Here is a 20,268-nt window from a genome sequence, read left to right as displayed (position 1 = left end):
GAATCTTCTCCTTTGTGTGAATCTTCAGGTGTTTCTTCAGGACTGACGCCCAATGAAACTGTTTACCGCACTGATCACAGTTAAATGGTCTTTCTTCAGAATGAGAAGAAGTGATTTCAGAGCGAAAGCCTGAGCCGCTTCTTCCCAGTGTGAACTCTCATGTGACGCTTAAGAGATGATTTACAGATTTAGGTTTACAGACTGCATTTTTAGCTTTTTCCTTTCTTGTTCACGTCCATCAGGTCTAAAAGAAACATAAAATCAAGTGAGATTTCAATTGAGAGACAAATGTGAAATGAAAAGTGAAGCTGAAAGTCAAGATCAATGATGAGTTCAACAGTCATTTTAATCTCATTAAATCTGGTCAACAACTGCTGTGCACGATTATGATCTATTTTAATGTCATGAAGATGATTTGTGTTAGAAGTCACTAGTTTGGTCATGAAACTCTAGATGACGCAGGCTTGACGTGATCTGTAAGAAATCACATCGTTTCCTACACGACACAAGCTGATTGCCTCTAAACTATGCAAAAATGTGAAACAACTTGTTGGCAGATGGCCCTTTCACAACCAGCATCAAACAAATATGTGTTGGACTGAAGGAAAGGTTGTTGTAAAAATTTCTGCCAAAGCAATAAATGTAAATGTCTTGTAAATGCAAGAAAAAACTTTCAATGGACTATTTTACACAATTGACTAATCATGGATTAATCGCTTCAGTTCAAAGTGTCCAGAAATGCAGAAATAGAAGAAGTAGCAGAAATGCTAATGTTTCATATAAAGGGGTGGTAAAACACAATTTCACTTTTCTAACTTTAGTTAGTGTGTAATGTTGCTGTTTGAGCATAAACAACATCTGCAAAGTTACAACGTTCAAAGTTTAAAGCAAAGGGAGATATTTGCATTTAAAGAAATCAATTTCTAAGAACTACAGAAAACGGCTGATAGGGACTACACGACATTCCTGCGGGCTTGCTGACATCACTAAGCCCAATATTTACATAAACCCCTCCTCTGGGAACACAATACATAAAGGGGGCGAGGCCATTTTATGTTGCTTTGGAGAAGAGTTGTTGTGGTAGTGGAGTGTCGTTGCCGCTGTTATTTTCACCCAGATTGCAGGTCCACTTCGTTCAGTTTTCTTAAGGATGGTTACAATTTATTTTTAACTCGGTCCCTTATAATTATAATCTAAATGTTGCTCTCTATGCTGCACATTTTCCGGAGGAAAGCTTCCTCAATCTACACGAGTTACAATGTAGGATTCGCAAACGGCTTGTCCTGAAAGATCGATCAGTTCCAACTTTTTAAAAACAGAAGCTGTTGTTTACGAGCCACAACCTGTAAGTATGATTTTTTTCGTTGATGTGTTTTCCTGTAATAGTTCGTATTGTTAATTGTACGTTGTAGCAAGGAAGTAAACGAAGGAAAACGCTGTTTGGCCCCACAAACCAGTTTGTTAAATGCTAATTCATACTTATCCGACAAACACATACAAACTTCTGTTTAATATCACCAGCGGAGCAAACTTGGAATGTTCGTGGTTGTTGTCGTTTATGTGATCACTGTAAATTATTCTTTGATTATAGCTTTTATGTATTGTTTATCTGCATGCTTGTTTATCTACAGGCATGCTAAACATGGTTTGTGTTTGATTTGGCTACTGTTGTAAAGCCAATGTTTAGTGTTCGTATTGGGTTAATAGTTCTGGCGACAGATATTTAGTTACAATCGTTCTAAATATACAAAAGTAACAGTGTCATATAACGATCACAATAGATCTGCAGTCTTAAAAAAAACATACCTTTCTGAAACGTCCTTTAACAGCCGTTCTTGAACAGGTTCTGCTCGATCCTCTCCACTAACATTCTCTGGGTCTGATTCGGGCTCAAACTGGTATGGCAATATTGACGCCGTTGTTTAGGCTACTGAAGCCCAAACTACCGGTAAGGGGGCGTGACGTTACTGAACAATGTGCACTCGGCGGTTAGCGAATCACATCACACTGGGCCAGCTAACCAATCTGAGCCCATTGCGTATTTTCGAGGGGGGGGGGTCTTCATAGAACCAGGAATCATCCGACCGTTTTTACAAGGAGGGACAGAGCAGTGTAGAATAATGGTTAAATATGTGAAAAATAATGTGAATTTTTAAAAACTAAGCATGAACACATGTTACAGTGCACCGCACAAACACAATCAAGCCTTCGAAAAAATGTGTTTTACCACCCCTTTAAAGTAATTTTAATCTTTAATGCTGGTTTCACTAGTGCCACTAGTGAATTTTCTCATGTCTATGTAAAGTTCGCAGCTGTGAAAAACTCTTTCCACACACAGAACATGAATGCGACTTCTCCTTCGTGTGAACTGTCAGGTGTGTCTTCAGGTCTGATGCCCACATAAATGTTTTCCCGCACTGATCACATGTGAACAGCTTCTCTCCAGTGTGGATATTCTTGTGCCGTTTAAGATGTGCCAATTGTCTGAAACTCTTCCCGCATTGATCACATGTGAACGGTCTTTCTCCAGTGTGGATCCTCATGTGAACTTTAATATTTTCTCTGTATGTGAAACTCTTCCCACACTGAGTGCATGTGAACGGTTTCTCTCCAGTACGAACTCTCATGTGAACCTCTAGTTGTTGTTTGCTTGAGAATCTCTTTTCACAGCAATTACAAGTGAACGGCTTCTCTCCAGTGTGTCTCCTCATGTGAACATTAAGACATTCTCTGTATGGAAACCTCTTCCCACACTGATCACATGTGAACGGCTTCTCTCCATTATGAACTCTCATGTGTTTCTTAAGTAGAAATGATCGCAAGAAACTCTTCTCACAATGATGGCATGCATGATGTGGCTTCTCTCCAGTGTGATTAATCATGTGAAGCTGAAGACTTTGTTTGTATGCAAAGCTCTTCCCGCACTGATCACATGTGAATGGCTTCTCTCCGGTATGAACTCTCATGTGAATCTCAAGATTTTGTTTGTATGCAAAGCTCTTCCCGCACTGATCACATGTGAACGGCTTCTCTCCGGTATGAACTCTCATGTGAATCTCTAGACTTTGTTTGGTTGTGTAACTCTTTCCACACTGAGTGCACGTTGTAGATTTCTTGGCTCTTCTTTTCTTTAAAAATGTCTTTTTATTCTTTGAGCGACTCAAAGGTTTTTCTCCAGGTTTGACATTATGTTCCTCCTCCACTTCTCTCAGTTCTTCACTCTCCTCCTTCACTTCACTCAGTTCTTCTCTCTCCTCCTTCACTTCACTCAGTTCTTCACTCTCCTCCTTCACTTCACTCAGTTCTTCTCTCTCCTCCTTCACTTCTCTCAGTTCTTCTCTATCCTCCTTTACTTCCATCAGGTCTGAAATGAAAAGGGGGGGGGGGGGGGGGGGGCATTATAGAACATTTCCAGATATTATTACATATTATACATAACATATTCCAGAACATTATAGGCACATATCCCATGTTTCTGTAGTAAGAACTAAAATTTTATTTGAACAACAACACAGTTACCTAATGTAATATTAACATTAAATAATAGAGAATACTGGCATCCAAATGGCACCAACTTTTGCCATTTGATTTATTTGACTAAACTTCTTAATATATTAAAGGCTGGTCAAACTAGACTTTTTCTTCCATTGACTTTCATTTATACGCATGTGAATGTAGTACCCCTGCATTTGTATCAGGTGAAGACTCGTGGCCAAGATTGACGCATCAGTTAAATTAAAAGAAGACCAACTCATTGCAGTCAAGTGGAGTAGATTGGTATTTTTACATTTAGATGTATTATTATTTGTATGTTGAATTTATCTAAAAAAAAAAAGTGTGTGGTGTTCTGTTCTTGGGTGTAATAAGGAACACAGCAGTCATGCTGATGTTCCTAAATCCGTACAGCTGAAGACGCAGTGGTTGAGTTTGTTTTTGAAGGGAATATTCCCCACGATCAACGTCAATGCTTTCATGTTTGCGCGAATCATTTCACCAGACTGCTTTACAAACGAGGGTCAGTATAAAGCTGGTTTTGCTAAAAGCTGTTCCTGAAAAAAGGATCGGTACCAACTATTCGTGTTCCTGCTGCACCTCCAGAAGAACTGAAGTGAGTGTAACGTTTTATTAAGCTTTATATTGATATTTATATTAATCTTTGCAAATCGCTTGCACGCTTCACGATGAATGCAGCTATTTTTACACTCAGGGTACATTACGGCATGTTTTCTATGTACGACGTTCTCAATATAATTCATAATCCCACGTTTATAATGAACAACGCGTTATGGTTATTGTGTTAAATTATTTCAAACGGTGTCCACACAGAACAGAGGGGCGGGGTGAGCAAAGCTCATTATCATTTAAAGACACATGCACTTAAACGGAGTGCTGAAAACAGAGCTGTTTTTGACCAGGTAAAATTTGTGTTTTCTTACAATACTAATGAGAATTTTTAATTAAAGTATATTACAAACTTTTAATTTAGACCCTAAAGAATCATATTAGCTTGTACAAAAATGGCATTACCCCTTTAATGCTCAGTAGTACACATACACTCACCTAAAGGATTATTAGGAACACCTGTTCAATTTCTCATTAACCTGTTAAGCTGCAACGCCACTTTTGAAAAATCCCCAGAAATGACATACCCAAACTTAAACAGATACAGTTCATGAACCCTTTGTACTAAAAGCACAAGTATGATCTCATTTGAAAGCTGACACCTGGCAGTTTATTGTAAATGTAGAATTAATTATTGTCATAATGAAAAATAAATAGCTTCAAAGTTTTGTAAAGTTATTAGAAATTAATTTTTATGAAACATCCTCATGAAAATAAAATTGAAGTTGGCACTGGAGCAATCTAGAAATGCACTACAGCTAAGGCCACATGTCTAAACATTTTATGTTTAAAATCTGAAGATAATAAGTCCAAAACTCTGTATTTAGTTAAATGTTTTTCAAGACCATGTCAATGACTTTATTTTGATTTGCTACTTTAAAATGCTACTGATGTTTATTGCCATCTTCTAAACATCAATTCAGTATATTGTCTCTATTGTTTTGTGGTGCAAACGAGCCCCATTCAGTCTCAGTCTCCCCCTGAACACATTCACACCTCTCCAGCCTGGTTATGGCTCGAAATATGCATTTCTTTTGTCTGCATTATAGTTACTAACGACTGGCTATTCACAAGCTATTCATAGGGTTTCAATCCCTAATTTCTTTTATCAAAGTTCTCACTTAACATTTAAAAACTGGATCAAATGCCCTGCTTGAATTTCAGTAAGCATATTTAGAAAAAAAACATAAAAGGATAACTGCTATATGTGGCAGGTGCACCTAGGGCTAGCTAGCATGTTAGCTTAGCACACCATCAATACACGACAATTTATGAGATTAAAACCATGTTTGTGCTCCAAACTTAATTTATAACGCAAGTCGAGTGTTTTAAATAATCTTCTGTGATATAATTTCGCTTCAGATAAAAAAATCAGACAGAAAATATATATATATATTTTATTCTGCACAATGATAAAGTCTATATCGATTAGCATTACATTATAAATATAATCTATTATTATGGAAATACCTGACATTACTCGAAGAACACAGGTAAACCAAATATCATTTCAATCATGTTTATTGTCTTCAAAACATGTTACAGCGATCTCTGATAGCTTTGAATGTGTTCGAGACTTCCTGGAATGTCACATGATCATGCCTCTTCTTCATGTTCTATATATGGACTATTATTGTGCATGTAGCGCCCTCAGGCCTAAAAAAAAAATTAGTTTGGTTCCGGTTTCCGACCGACCCTGTCAATTTATGTGCGACCCAAATTTATTTTATGAGACTGGGGAAGAACGGTCTTTCACACATCGTTAATTAAATTACAGTTTCCTTTAAATGCTGTTTTACACTTAAGTAATCCGTTAAAAACCATTAAGTATTGCATCAAAACCCTTTAACTGTCAATTCCTAAAGTGAGCTATAACTTAAGGTTTGGAAATCGTAACATTAAGAGAAACACGGGGGGGGGGGGGTTTAGAGAAACACGGGGGGGGGGGGGGGTCAACAATATATCGCGGAACAGAGAGGGCACTGACAACATGCTGACAGACAGGACATAGTTAACATTACCAGCTTACTTTTAATATGAAACAAAGTCTCATTTGGTTATTTCACCTTTCAAATGTGGTCATTTTTTAAAGAAATGTAAACAATAAATACCGTTTTGTGGCTCTTGAATGTGTCGAACAGATCGCTGTAAGTTAGATCATCAGTTAAAACTAACTGATCGTCTCTTGCTTCTAGTTAATTTATAGCATCAAAATCAAATAAACCACATAAATGAACATAACAAAGAATGTTGTTTGACTACAAAAAGATGTCTGTACACTCCGTTTTTCAAGTTCAAATCCTCCATGTTAATCTACTATGAGATCGCCTGTCAAACTCCCGCGAAGGCTTTTTGTGTGTGTGTGTGTGCGTTTTGCGTGTCTATGGCAACAACAGACTTTAAACGGGAATACAGAATCACTGTCGTAAAAGTTTGATTCGCCCGCGTAAATTAGTAATATATCAAATACAGTAGCGTAACTTTAGCCTAGTCCATATCAACATATTATTCTTTCTTTTGCAATGATGGACATGTGTAACGTGATAATTATTTGCCCATGCAACACAAGCATGTCAACCAAAATTGTAAAATTGGGTTTAAAAACATTTGAAACCGTGCTTCAAGAAGTCAAAAAATGCTCTTGTAGATTCGTATCAGCTGCCGGCAAAGTCGACAGAGCTGAGAAATGGACAGACCTAGCAAGCGATGTGGTGTCGACACCAACTCACCAGCTTGGTTCGGTTGTCAGTGGTGTGACGTCCTTATTTCAGTTCAGGTATTTAGCACTGAAGTGCGCATCAGACCCAGAATCTCTGCCCTCCACGGCTCAAAGTACCCCGACTCCGTCCGCATTCAAGATGCTGTTTCGCGCGCAGCAACATACTCATTTGCCCCCACCGAAAGTTGTACAGACCAGAAAAGACGAACTGAACAATGCCATTCTGGGGAGCCTGCGGACCCGGGGAGTCGGCTTTTCTCTTCCAGAGAGCACAAACCAAGGCTCATTTTTGCTGATGGTAAGTGAAGTATAATATTTTAAGAGTTCCACTTTTCTAATAGCCACAGGATCTCGTAAGATATTTTTCATATCATAATTTGTATGCATAGAGGGCCTACACATAAAGGCTACTTATATAAAAAATATTAAAATTGTTTTGTGTTAGGCAGAATAGTAGAAGCTACATGTTCACAATTTTAATAATAATAATACATTTTATTTAAAGGCGCCTTTCATGATTTATTTAAAAAAAAAATTTTTTTTTTTTAAAAACCAAACCAGTACAGCAACAAACATTAAATCAAATAAAAGCCTGCCTAAACAGATACGTTTTAAGACGAGATTTAAAAACTGAGAGACTAGAACTGTTGCGAACTTCCACAGGAATAGCCAAAAGCTCGTGACCCCATAAAAGCTGTCCTAGTGCGTGGCAGAACAATTTATGCATGTTTGAAGACTTGAATAGGCTTCAAACATGCATCAAATCAGCAGAATGATTTATTTGGTTATGTGACACTGAAGACTTGTCATATGAATCATATGCATTTAATTTTTTTATAGAACAGTAATTTTGAATTATAATATTACTGTTTGTGTTGCAATTTACTGTTACAGTTTTTGACCAAATAAATCTTTAAAACATTAAAAAAATTTCCCAAATTTTTGTACAGCAGCAGTATAAATTAGGGCTGTGCAATATGCATATCGCAACAGCTTGCAATAACTGGGGTCATGACTCATGAACAAAAGGAAAAAAAAAATCACTCACTGCTCCTGGCTAAACAACATTTGTAGCTTTAATAAGAATTAGTATTTAATTCATACAGTGAAAACTTAGCAGTGTTTTATTTTTTACATGTGATTATTCAGTTTCTGTTGTTTAATAAACCAAATGTAGGATAACCTAAAACACTGATGTTCACTTTCAGAAGTTGTAGGGATGTTTTCTCATCACAAAAAGAATGTAAAACACATGTAGGTTATATCATTTTAAATATATTTGAAACAATTTGTTTATTACACACTTACAGCATTATCGTATTGCAAATTGAATATCGCATTATTTTGCAAGATATCACATTTTTCTTCAATATCGCACAGCCCTAGTATAAATCAACAAATAAATACAAATAAAATATGTATTTAATCTACCAACTCACTTTGGTTGTATTGAAATTATATAGAGCAATGCAGTCATACTTGTACCTCTCAAGAGACTCTCAAACAAATGTGATTGCTTGTAATTTTTCTGTGATATGCAAGTGCTGGGTTATATCTCTATGCACTGCACCTGTTTAACATCAGCCAAGCCTAAAGTTTCAATGTGGAACATTTAGCTGATTCTGAGATTCTGAAATATATAAACAAAATTTCTGAGATAACCCCATCTAAATCTGATCCTTCTAGGTCTACAGTATAAAATGTATAAAATAGTCATATTAAAAAAAACAGCTTTAATATTAATTTCATGACACCATTTTGTTTCTTTGTATTTTCAGACACTAACAAATTGCCTTTGGTACATCACAAACCAGCACACTGTGATACGTGATGCTTCTCACCATGACAGAGATGTGATTCCTGTTCCATCATGCTGGAGCTTTGAAGGCTACAATGAAGTGAAGAGAAAGAAAATGAAGGAGCAACCCATGTGTGCTCCATTTCTGAAGAGTCACTACCAAGCCCTGTTGTCTTTGTGTGAACGACCATATATGTCCTCAACTGATGCTTGGAGAGCACTGAAGGAGGACCTTTTCAGTCTTGCCACCTGCCTTCGCAACTATGTGGAGTACCTGGGGAGGAAGAGTGATACTACATCTGCAAATCATAGCTCAAGTAAACCTGTCAGAGTTGTATCTGAAAACATTTCCGTGACACACCACAAAAACACCCTTGAGGTGGCTGCAAGGTACCAGTTGCTGGACAATGTTATGTGTCAAACAGATCCTCTAACGCCTGTGCTCCTGGATGAGACCGTACACCTGCAGGAACCGTTTGCAAGTTCATGGCACAGATTTGACTTCATCAACAGAATTCAGTTGTCTGTACCTGTCGATGTGCTGAAATACCAACCTGGGGGCAGCAAGACTGGAATCACTTTTCTGTGGAAAGTGGAAAGGACCAGAACACAGGACGAGCAACTGACCCAGACCACTCGAGTTGTCAGTTCTCTGCAGCCATTTCTCCCACAGTACCACACCAGATACATGAAGAAGGAATTCAAGAAGAAGGTAGCGAACGTGGCTAGGGTGACACCAAGTATTATAGAGGCAATCTATCAGGAAATCTCCCATGATTCTTCAGCCCCATCGAATCCTCTTATGAATCAGCGCATCCAAGTGGCTCTCCTGGGAGAGCCTGGCATTATTGTCGACTTGCGCACCCTTAACAGTGGTCGTCCTGGTGACAACTTTGAGGAATTCTTCTCTAAGATGGAAGAAGCAGTCAATGAAGTCACTGCAGCAGATGATCGGAGACATGGCACTGCCCACCTGTCAGAGTGGTTGTCGCTAGAGGATCTCATTAAACAGGTGAAGTCCAAATGTCCAGAAGGAACCAAGGTGCCCAGCAAAGCCCTTGTGAGATTGCAATTTGCACCACAGAATCCCTACACCCGCAGAGCCTTGAACTTCACTTCACGCTTTGAACTCAAGTACAAGATCCAGCGAAGACAGCTCCGAGCATCTCACCCTGATGCACACTTCTGTGCTGCACTCTTCAAGTTCTTGCGTCTACACATGTATCAGCTGCATTCAGACATATTTGTCTTATTCATCGACGATAAGGCCAAGATTCCGGTTGGAGAACCAGGGGAGCCTATGTCCACTGGTGTCCGAGGTCGACACTCAATTGCGCCTTCAACCAGCCAACTAGCAGCACTGGACCATGACATGACCAACAAAGGATCCATCACATCCACAGTATACATGCAACCCAATGTCCCTACTCAGCCAGAGGGTTCATGGTACAGTGGCAAGGTAAAGATCATGGTACAGGACTCCGTCTTCCAAAAGTCTACAGCATACAGAAATGCAGCAGCAACAGTAAGGCTGGCACAGGAAGACCCTTCAGGATGGAAACCAATCCATGTCAAGTACAGTGATGGTGGAACAGAACATCGCACCCTACTGGTCAAAGTTCAGCTCAGTCTGATCGCTATATTTAAGATGCTAAAACTGGACATGCTCATTGCCTGCAGAGCAGCTCCTGGCCAGAGCTGGCAGAATCCAGTTGAGAGAGTGATGGCTATACTCAACATTGGCCTGCAGAACTGTGCATTGGAGAGAGACAAGACAACAGAGGACATGGAAAACCTGCTGAAGAGGTGCGGTTCTATGGCAGAGATCCGCAAAGCTGGCGAGAAAAACCCGCAGCTTGCTGAGGCTTGGAGCACTTCAGTTGCGTCAGTGCTGGACACAGTGGCAGGACGCTACAGTCGGCTGTCGTTAAAGGGAGAGCCAATCCAGATCATAGATGCGGTCACAGATGCAGAGGAAGATTCTGTCATGCAGGTTATCCCCACACTCTTTCCAGCAATCGATCCTGCAACAGTGACCAAGCAACAAGCAGACAAGGATCCAGCATTCACTGAGTGGATGCAGAAACACTGCCGGCAACGCCAGTATCTGTTTCAGGTATTTTCCCTGTGTTTTTCTATATAACTCGTAATGTTTATTTTATTATATGTTGGATGTAAAGAACTTCCTGTATGAAAAATGCAATATAGCTGAATAAGTCTTTTTTTTTCTTTCAGCTACGCAAATGTGATGACACCGAATGCTGTTCAGTACCAGTCCTCCCGCCTGAAAGAATGATCTGGCTTCCTGATCCAATGCCTGATGCTTCTGGTAAGAATTTTACTTTAACATTCAATGCACTGTAAAGTAAGCCAACTTTGTGGATTATCCACTTAACATGCTTTAGCTTAATATACACCTGTTTACATATTCAATACGCCCACAGCTGAAACCAAATTACTTAAATGAATGTTTGTGTTGTGCTTTTTTGAAATAGGTGACCATTACTTGACTCTGGCTGAGGTTATGGGCAAAGACACAGTTGACACTCATCGACCTTCTGCCCAACAGTCCCACAAGAACAAGCATGCTGTGTGTGTTGACTTTTTCATGTCGGATGCACTGGAGAAGCAGCAGAAAGAGTCTGGACTGTTTACTGGCCAACATGCACGTGCAGTAGTCAACTGCATGGAATGTTCCAAACCTCGAGTTATCTACTCAATGCGGCTCCTCTCCTCTCGCCACCAGGCCATACTAGCAGAGGCACTGTCCGATGACAGCATGGACTATACCTGTGGCAGTCACATCCTGGAGCCAAAACATGTTCTTGCATCAACTGTCCAGGTCAGGCTGGCTCTCTCATGTGGGGATCCCATAGAGCTGGCCTACTACCGTGCATCTTTTGGGAGGCAAGATCTATGTGCACACTGTGGTGAGCCTCAAGGCAACACCTTGCCATCACTGTTGGAAAAATTCAAAACTGTCTTACCCTGCTGCCAAGTTTGTATTGAAGCTGGCAAGAAGCACATTGTGGCCAGACCATACGGGAAGCAAAAGTGAGCAGAGTCAATGGCTGCCATAAGTTTCCTTAAGTTCAACGGTTTGAATTGTTACATTTTATTTTGAAGATTTTCTGAGAAGATTTGTATTGAGGTTAATACTATTAAAGATATTAGATGAAACATTGCTTGAGATGTCTGGTTTTTAGTAGAAAAAAGTACCGGTACACACATTTAAAATCAGCGCGTGTGTGTGTGTGAAAAACTGCCACTGGAGGAAAAAAAATAAAAATAAAAAATAAAAAAAAATCCCTACCGACCCATGACCTCAACTGACAACCAACCGGAACCAAACTTTTTTTTTTTTTAGGCCTCAGGCTGTTGGTATGGATTGAAAACACAATACGTCACAGTATCCAGCGCTCATAATGATTACATCGACGCATTTGGGCATAAATTCAATATATATTATTCCTGTCTATAGAAATCTGATGAAAACCTATGAAAATATATCAATATTTCTCCAAATCTGCACATTTTTGAGCTAAAGCCCTGAGGGACGTTGTTTTGTGCATCGCTGTCATGACGACAGCACGGGAGTTTTTTATGAATGAAAGCGGTTGACGGTCATAATTCATATTAAAGGTATCAACTAATTTTTTCATTTCATAACTCCTGACACAAATTAAGACATAACTGTCACTATAAGTTTTTCAGAATACAATAGTGGTCAAATACTGAAACTTCAGTCTTATATCTTTTTAATGATGTATAGTTTGTCAATGTATAACATTAAATCTGATAGTAATTTTTAACTAAATAAAAAAAAAAACGCTTCAGTGCGCCGACGCACTGGTGAAGCTTAACAGGTTAATACAATTATCTAAACAACCAATCACATGGCAGTTGCTTCAATGCATTTAGGGGTGTGGTCCTGGTCAAGACAATCTCCTGAACTCCAAACTGAATGTCAGAATGGGAAAGAAAGGTGATTTAAGCAATTTTGAGCGTGGCATGGTTGTTGGTGCCAGACGGGCCGGTCTGAGTATTTCACAACCTGCTCAGTTACTGGGACTTTCACGCACAACCATTTCTAGGGTTTACAAAGAATGGTGTGAAAAGGGAAAAACATCCAGCATGCAGCAGTCCTGTGGGCGAAAATGCCTTGTTGATGCTAGAGGTCAGAGGAGAATGGGCCGACTGAGAAATAACCACTCGTTACAACCGAGGTATGCAGCAAAGCATTTGTGAAGCCACAACACGCACAACCTTGAGGCGGATGGGCTACAACAGCAGAAGACCCCACCGGGTACCACTCATCTCCACTACAAATAGGAAAAAGAGGCTACAATTTGCACGAGCTCACCAAAATTGGACAGTTGAAGACTGGAAAAATGTTGCCTGGTCTGATGAGTCTCGATTTCTGTTGAGACATTCAGATGGTAGAGTCAGAATTTGGCGTAAACAGAATGAGAACATGGATCCATCATGCCTTGTTACCACTGTGCAGGCTGGTGGTGGTGGTGGTGTAGTGGTGTGGGGGATGTTTTCTTGGCACACTTTAGGCCCCTTAGTGCCAATTGGGCATCGTTTAAATGCCACGGCCTACCTGAGCATTGTTTCTGACCATGTCCATCCCTTTATGACCACCATGTACCCATCCTCTGATGGCTACTTCCAGCAGGATAATGCACCATGTCACAAAGCTCGAATCATTTCAAATTGGTTTCTTGAACATGACAATGAGTTCACTGTACTAAAATGGCCCCCACATTCACCAGATCTCAACCCAATAGAGCATCTTTGGGATGTGGTGGAACGGGAGCTTCGTGCCCTGGATGTGCATCCCACAAATCTCCATCAACTGCAAGATGCTATCCTATCAACATGGGCCAACATTTCTAAAGAATGCCTGCAGCACCTTGTTGAATCAATGCCATGTAGAATTAAGGCAGTTCTGAAGGCGAAAGGGGGTCAAACACAGTATTAGTATGGTGTTCCTAATAATCCTTTAGGTGAGTGTATATGGTTCTGTAATGTATTTGCATTGTACTAAAATGTGTTCATTTTCAATGGGCATATATGCGGCTGAAACAAGTAGCCTAGTGCATCCCCAAATTTTCAACATTAACATTTTAATATAACATAGTCATTATGGCTTGTAGGGAAATTTGTTTTTTGTTTTTTTTGAGGTGGGGTAGTGCACTATAGGCCCATGTGCCGCAGCCTAGGCTTTTGTCCTTCATTACATTACTTTTACTTTTATACTTTAATTAGGTTTGAAACCAGTACTTTTACTTGAGTAAAAAGCTTGAGTTGATACTTCAACTTTTACAGAAGTCTTTTTAAACCCTATTATCTAGGGCTGTAATCTCCCAATCGATGATTTGGTCGATACGTTCTGGCTCGACCAAAATTCTGATTGGTCGATTTTTTGCCGCATTCATTTCATCAGTTTGCCGCATTCATTTTCATCAGGTGGAAAGCACTAATTGCTAATTGTCTAAATTAAGTTGCATATTCCTCAAAAGTTCTTGTGATGATATCACTAGCTGACAACATAGTACTATTTTCGTAAATCATAGGCTCTGATATTGCGCAGCTGCACGTGATGCAACGCTGTCAGAGCCGACAGACTCGTGTGTCAGACTCATTTCAGTGCAAAATACTTAGGTCAAAAACGATTTAATATACTGCAAATAGCCTACTAGTTTTTTATGTTTATTTATAATTCATTTAGGTGGACAACAAGGCTACCAAGTACTGCGCACAGTGTGCAGCTAATTAATTTAACGTTTTTTTTTTCCTACCGTAATGTTTAGTCGATTTTTAGTTGAAAATTTCAGGACTTCAGTCGACCAAGATTTTCTTTGGTTGATTACAGCCCTACTATTATATATACTTCACTTGAGTAATGGATGTGAAAACTTTTGACACCTCTGTTCATGGGACTCTTATGATATTTCATATTTTACACGCAATAAACTGACAAATGTAGTCAAACTGAATGACAAGTAGGGTTGGGCCGATAGACGATGCCTTCGTCCATCGCGATGCCAGACAGACATCACAATCTTGAGCCGGCATCGCGGCATATATATATTTTGATAATGACCAGGCTGCGATGTCAAAATTAGCGGTGCTAGAACTGACATATTGTGTGCGCACGTGAGACGCCGGCGCGAGCAAACACTCCTCAGCAGTGGAAACAAATTAATAATCTTATTTATGGCCATACAAATAAGAGTGCATCTTACAAAACGGTAAAGTGTCTATTTTTTATGTGTGTATACATTCAAAATAACTACAAAAAGTCATGCCTTTTAAAAATAAAAAAAAACAACAGGATGCGGGTTCTGCCGTCTCTGTCTCCTTTCTGGCGCACGTGCCCAAAAATCAACCAGAACACAGCGAATAGACTACATGACGCACAGACTTAAGAAATATAGGTATATAATTTATCTATAGGAACCTTTAAGATTCTACTTTTTTATTATTTGACGTTAAATGCATTATATAAAAGTCACCAAGTCAGAATAAATAGCCTAGCATTTTTTCAGATGATAAAGAAAACACGACTCATAGTCTGGAGAAAGCGAAAGGCTGTTATAAATTATTTCGCGGACCCCACTTTGAGAACCACTGCACTAGAGGATGCGTTCCTTCCATTCGAATGGGAACTTCTGTTATTTATGACATACAATACAACATTAATACAACGTTCCTTACAAATCTGGTTTTGCTCACGTTTCTCAAACCTCCCTTTACTCACCATTTGTTGATAACAAACAACATTTGTACCATTTCATAGTTTAACTGTTTATCTAAATGTGATGAAGAGCGTGAATGTTTCTAACATGAATGTTCTTCAGCATCATGAATGAATGAGGAATAAAGACCAACCTCTTTGTTCTTCAGGATCTTCAGTGTGTTTCATTCTGCAGGGTTCTGGATCACCCATGTTCTCACTGTCCTCTTTAATAAACTCAGTCTTTGCAGATTTCAGCTCTTCCTGATGCTCTGATGCTCGTCTTCACTTGTAGGATGATGGGAATTTACAGCATTTATTGGAGAATTGATGTGGGAGGAGCTGATCTGACAAAATAAAAAATAATATCAGTTCCTGAATATGTTTTTATACTAAATATCACATCTAAGCCTTTATGTCTGTCTGAAGTAAAGTAACTGATGTAGCCTATTCATGAATTTATAACTTATGCTATGGCTAACCAGAACACTCCTGCTTTTTCCATTACAATAGCTCTAGAACTAAAAAAAAAACAAGTATATAAAACATCATATTGTCTTCCAAATATTGACAAAGGTCAGAAAAAAAAACAGTTGAAAGCATAGACACAAAAATAAATGAAGAGTTCAGATGCAAGATCTAGAATGATCATCTTTATCAAGCTTGTATATTTAAATGCAGTAATTTCACTTAAATGGCAATGGAAATGACCATTTAAATTGTCATTTAAGTGAAATTACTGAACTTATATATATATATATATATAAAACATTTATATTAATATAAATATAAAAATGATCATTCTAGAAGAAAATTTCAGATGGCACTTACAGCCTTTTGCATCTAAACTCTTCAAATGTAGGCCTATCTTTGTGAGCAACAAATAGGCTACAGTCTGCTGACACCAATGAAATGAGCTTTAAGTGTCAATTTACAGGAGATCTGAAGACATCAGCATAATAAATGAGGTGAAAACAGGAACTATTGTCATGAAATAAAGAGTGTTTTCAGCAGATCTGTTAATATTGATGAGCCTCAGACTATCAACACTCATTCAACAAGCCATTCAGGATCATCAGCAGATCATCTCACTTTATTCTGAGTGTTTGCTGTTAGAAACACATTATTTGAGTCAGGATACATGATAAAAGCCTGTGAAACTGCTCTATTGAAAGACAATACTGTTGGTTCTCACAACATGATAAAGATAAAACATAAACAAAATATATATATAAAAAAAAACACTAGTGGCATTCATCTTATTTAACCACCTCATCTAAATAAGTACAGCAGCATCATGTCAATATCTAAATATATATTTTGATTTTGTAGTACATTTATTGCACTAATGTTATTAGATCAAAACCGACAATGATCCTAAAAATTATAATCCTCATTAAGCTCAATGTTAAGTATTTAGACATATGTCCCTAACAATATGGAGTAACACATTTAATTTGTTAAAGATAAAATAAAACGGCAGCATCACTTCCCCTCACAGATCTCAAACTTTAACTCTTGTCTTGACATTCAGTGGCAGTTCTCACACAAACATCGAGACAATCACACAAACGAACACAAAATCGCTCAGGTCTGAATGAACTCAACATATTCTCCTCATGCTCGCTGCTGCTGCACTAAATGTTTATTTCAGTAGGAAGACGCCAGAAAAGACACACAAGTATCGCTGTGATCGATGAAAACAATACAGAAATGAGTCTGTCGCTGAATCAAACTGTATAAAGTGTGTGTGATGGTTGTGTAAATGTGAGAAATACCGTGAACTGCTCTCATCAACTTCTTCTTCTTCTTCTTCTGGTGTTTAATGGCGGATTGGCAGACCAACATAAATGCATTCCCGCCACCTACTGATCTGGAGTGTGGAGTATACTTGGCTTTGGAAGAAAAAAAATTATATTCTATTTATTATTCCTGTTTTATTTAGATATTTAAATAATAATTCATGAATTCTTGATTGTCTTGACCCATTTTTTAACAATACTTTTATTGAAATTGTATCAACTTCCATCCAAAGTAACTCTTGAATTAGCTGTTGTCTCTCTCTTTCATATGCAGTACTTTCTAAAAGAATATGCTGCACTGTTTCTAAATCCCCGCCTCAACTTCTTCTTCTTCTTCTTCTTCTTCTGATATTTGCGGCAGACTAGTCTCTACAATGGTCTATTGCTGTCCTCCTCAGTTCATTTGAAGAATTAAAAAGTGCAAAAAAGTTTTGGTGACTATTAGTACATTAATGATTATAAATAGCTTGAAATTCCAGCTTCCGACAGCTCTGAGTACATGAGATTTCTTTCTGTACGATGACATTTAAACAGTCCATTAGTGCATGGCTCACAGTTTCTACTTCTCCACATATGCTTGTTTTCCAACCATCCTTCCTAAACCTATATTTATATGGCTTTGAGGTTTTGAGGCAATGAAATTATGGATGTTAGGTGATTACATGAACTGATTTAATGTTTGTATTTAGCAACCTTTGAAACATGTGCTGAATATGTCTGTTGATGCATAGCTGCCAACTTTTGAGTTTTGCTTGGAGTTAGAATTATGGAAATACTATACAATATACACAATTATTTACATGGTACAATTTCAGTTTTTTTTTATTATTGCTTGAAACAAATTTCATGATTTCAATTCAATTCTTGTGATTTGATTTAATATTGACTCATTTGGATAAATATTAGGTACACAAGATAGGCGTTAATTTTTCTCAAGTAAAAGTTCGTCGAGACAAACTTTAAGTTGGCTTGAGAAAGTTTGGACCAGAAAGTTTTTTGCTAGGTGGTCGCTAGAGCGTTCTGGGTGGTTGCTATGGTGTTGCTAGACGGTTGCAAAGGTATTCTGGGTGGTTGCTAGGCGGTTGCTAGGGTGTTGTTAGGTGGTTGCTAGGGTGTTCTGGGTGGTTGCTATGCTGTTGCTAGGTGAAAAAAAAAAAAACTCACCTAATGCTGTAAACATACAGAGAGCCCTATCAGCTGGTAGTATTATTTAAGGTAAAAAAAAAAACTCAAATTAAATATAATGCATTTTTTTTATTATTATTATTATAATAACAACTTTATTTAATTATATAAGTAAAAATAGTAATATAGTACACATATTTAGCAAAATACTCTCTATAGCTCTTTTTTTCTAGCCAACTAACGTGCTATATATTATGGTCATTAAATGGCTTTCCTGAGGTAAATGTTTTGTGACATAATTGTTCTCCAGCTGTTTTATTGACCCTTTCCGCGGTTGAAAAACACTGATTGATCGATATTATGTTTGAGAAATATACATTTCAGTAAGATGTACTGTATCTTTCAACATGTTTATTTACTATTAGCTAGTAGAGATGATCGGTTCTGCCGCTAGGGATCTGTCACGTCACATTTACAAGCGCCAAACGGTATTTATTGCTTGAATTTCTTAATAAAATCGAGAGAATCTGAGAGCTGAGATTTTTTTTAATATCATAAGTAACCTGCTCTGTCTAGTCCAGGGGTCTTCAACTAAAATCGCTTGAGGTCCAGTAAATGAACCCTCCTCACCAGCCGAGGTCCGGACAATTATATACCTAAAAATATGAATTGATGGGTTTAACTAGACTAAAGAAATGAGTGTAGATAAAAAAAAAATTGTTCATTAAACAAAATATAATGTTATGGATAAACATGTTTTTCTTATGTATAAGCAGATTTAAGTAATCCTTCACAAAACTGATCTCATTTTAATGTTGTTCTGTTGCTTTGGTACAAAATTTCTGAATTCAACCAGCAACAATGTCTGACAAAAATATGATAAAGGAAACTGTGCAAAATGCCTTCATCTCTAAATATGCACTGAGCATACATTAATTTCAACATTAACAACTTAAAAGGAAAACTAAAGTGTTTTTTTTTTTTTTTTTTTTTTTGGCTGAACTGAGATTAACAATCACAATCAATGAACGCAAACCTCCCTGTTCAAATAAATCAGAAATCTCATATCCCATTTTATCTTCATTTACATGTATTGTCTCTACTTAACTAAATGTATCTAATGTTGAACACTGCTCTCTTCAGTGCTTCAAGTTGCATTGGTAAAAGATAATCAGCAATATCATTAAGAAACACAGACAGGCAAAAATAGTGCCACCGGTGTTGGAAAAATGAAAAAGTGCAAGAAACCCTTTATCTCTTATTTTGTACTGTTCCTTTAAGTCCATAAAAATGTAAATAACCTCTTATGAAATGTTAATAAAATTGTCTAAAATCCACTGTATTCTCAGTGAACACTCATATGCTCGTTGTTGGGCGGTGAATGAGTGAGAGAGGACCCGTGTAGATCGCTCATACTGGGCTTTGAGCTCATTTATTTTCCGTGCCCTCACCTTTCTTCAAAGTGTCTTAGTTTAGCTTCGTAATGACGTTTAATGTTTCCACTTCTGCTCAGACTCAGAGCAAAAGAGACACACAGGCCTCGTACAGCTCGATGCAGGAAGAATAAATGCGTATTTTTCCACCCATTCATCTTGGAATATGTTTTCAGCGTCAACTTTACTAATTTTTGAAAATGCCATTGTTTTTCACTCACTGAAAGTTTTATCTATCTGCGTTTTTCACTCACTGAAAGTTTCATCTGTCTGCGCGCACTCTGCTCTCTTCATTGTACACATGACTACGCGCATCTGAACGTAGCAACAGTGAGCATAGTAACTGTAGTATCAACCATACTTCAACCCGTTGCGCTGTAGGGCCCAAACAGCTCTTCTGAACTGACTTTGATGTGCCTGATATAAATGTGATTTTATTAGAAAATAGCGGCATTTATTTCATTATGTCAAAAGGCTTCGCGGTCCGTATGGACGCATTTTGCGGCCCGGATTAGGACCGGAGT

At 38.1% G+C, this 20,268-nt stretch overlaps 1 protein-coding gene across 1 annotated transcript; it reads right to left on the bottom strand.

The window, feature by feature from the left end:
• Positions 1-230: 230 nt before the first annotated feature.
• Positions 231-17,212, bottom strand: LOC307163371 (uncharacterized protein). Its single transcript, XM_079879398.1, has 3 exons — positions 17,163-17,212; positions 15,540-15,731; positions 231-3,364 (listed from the first exon to the last, which is right to left on the bottom strand). Exons 2-3 carry the CDS (start codon positions 15,595-15,597, stop codon positions 2,277-2,279), a joined length of 1,146 nt encoding a protein of 381 aa, XP_079735524.1. The 5' UTR covers positions 15,598-15,731; positions 17,163-17,212; the 3' UTR covers positions 231-2,276.
• Positions 17,213-20,268: the final 3,056 nt, after the last annotated feature.

The sequence above is a fragment of the Squalius cephalus genome (genome assembly GCF_949319135.1).
Source record: "Squalius cephalus genome assembly, chromosome: 1".
In the NCBI taxonomy this organism is placed as follows: domain Eukaryota; kingdom Metazoa; phylum Chordata; class Actinopteri; order Cypriniformes; family Leuciscidae; genus Squalius; species Squalius cephalus.
The sequence above is the reverse complement of the archived record's forward strand: the minus strand, read 5'-3'. Positions and strand labels throughout refer to the sequence as shown.

What these genes read in the sequence shown, in the direction of transcription:
- LOC307163371 (XM_079879398.1), bottom strand. Translation starts at nt 15,597, where the DNA reads ATGGGTGATCCAGAACCCTGCAGAATGAAACACACTGAAGATCCTGAA. An exon ending in AGATCCTGAAGAACAAAGAG is followed by an intron (nt 3,365 to 15,539) that starts GTTGGTCTTTAT and finishes TTTTCATTTCAG; the next exon opens with ACCTGATGGAAGTAAAGGAG.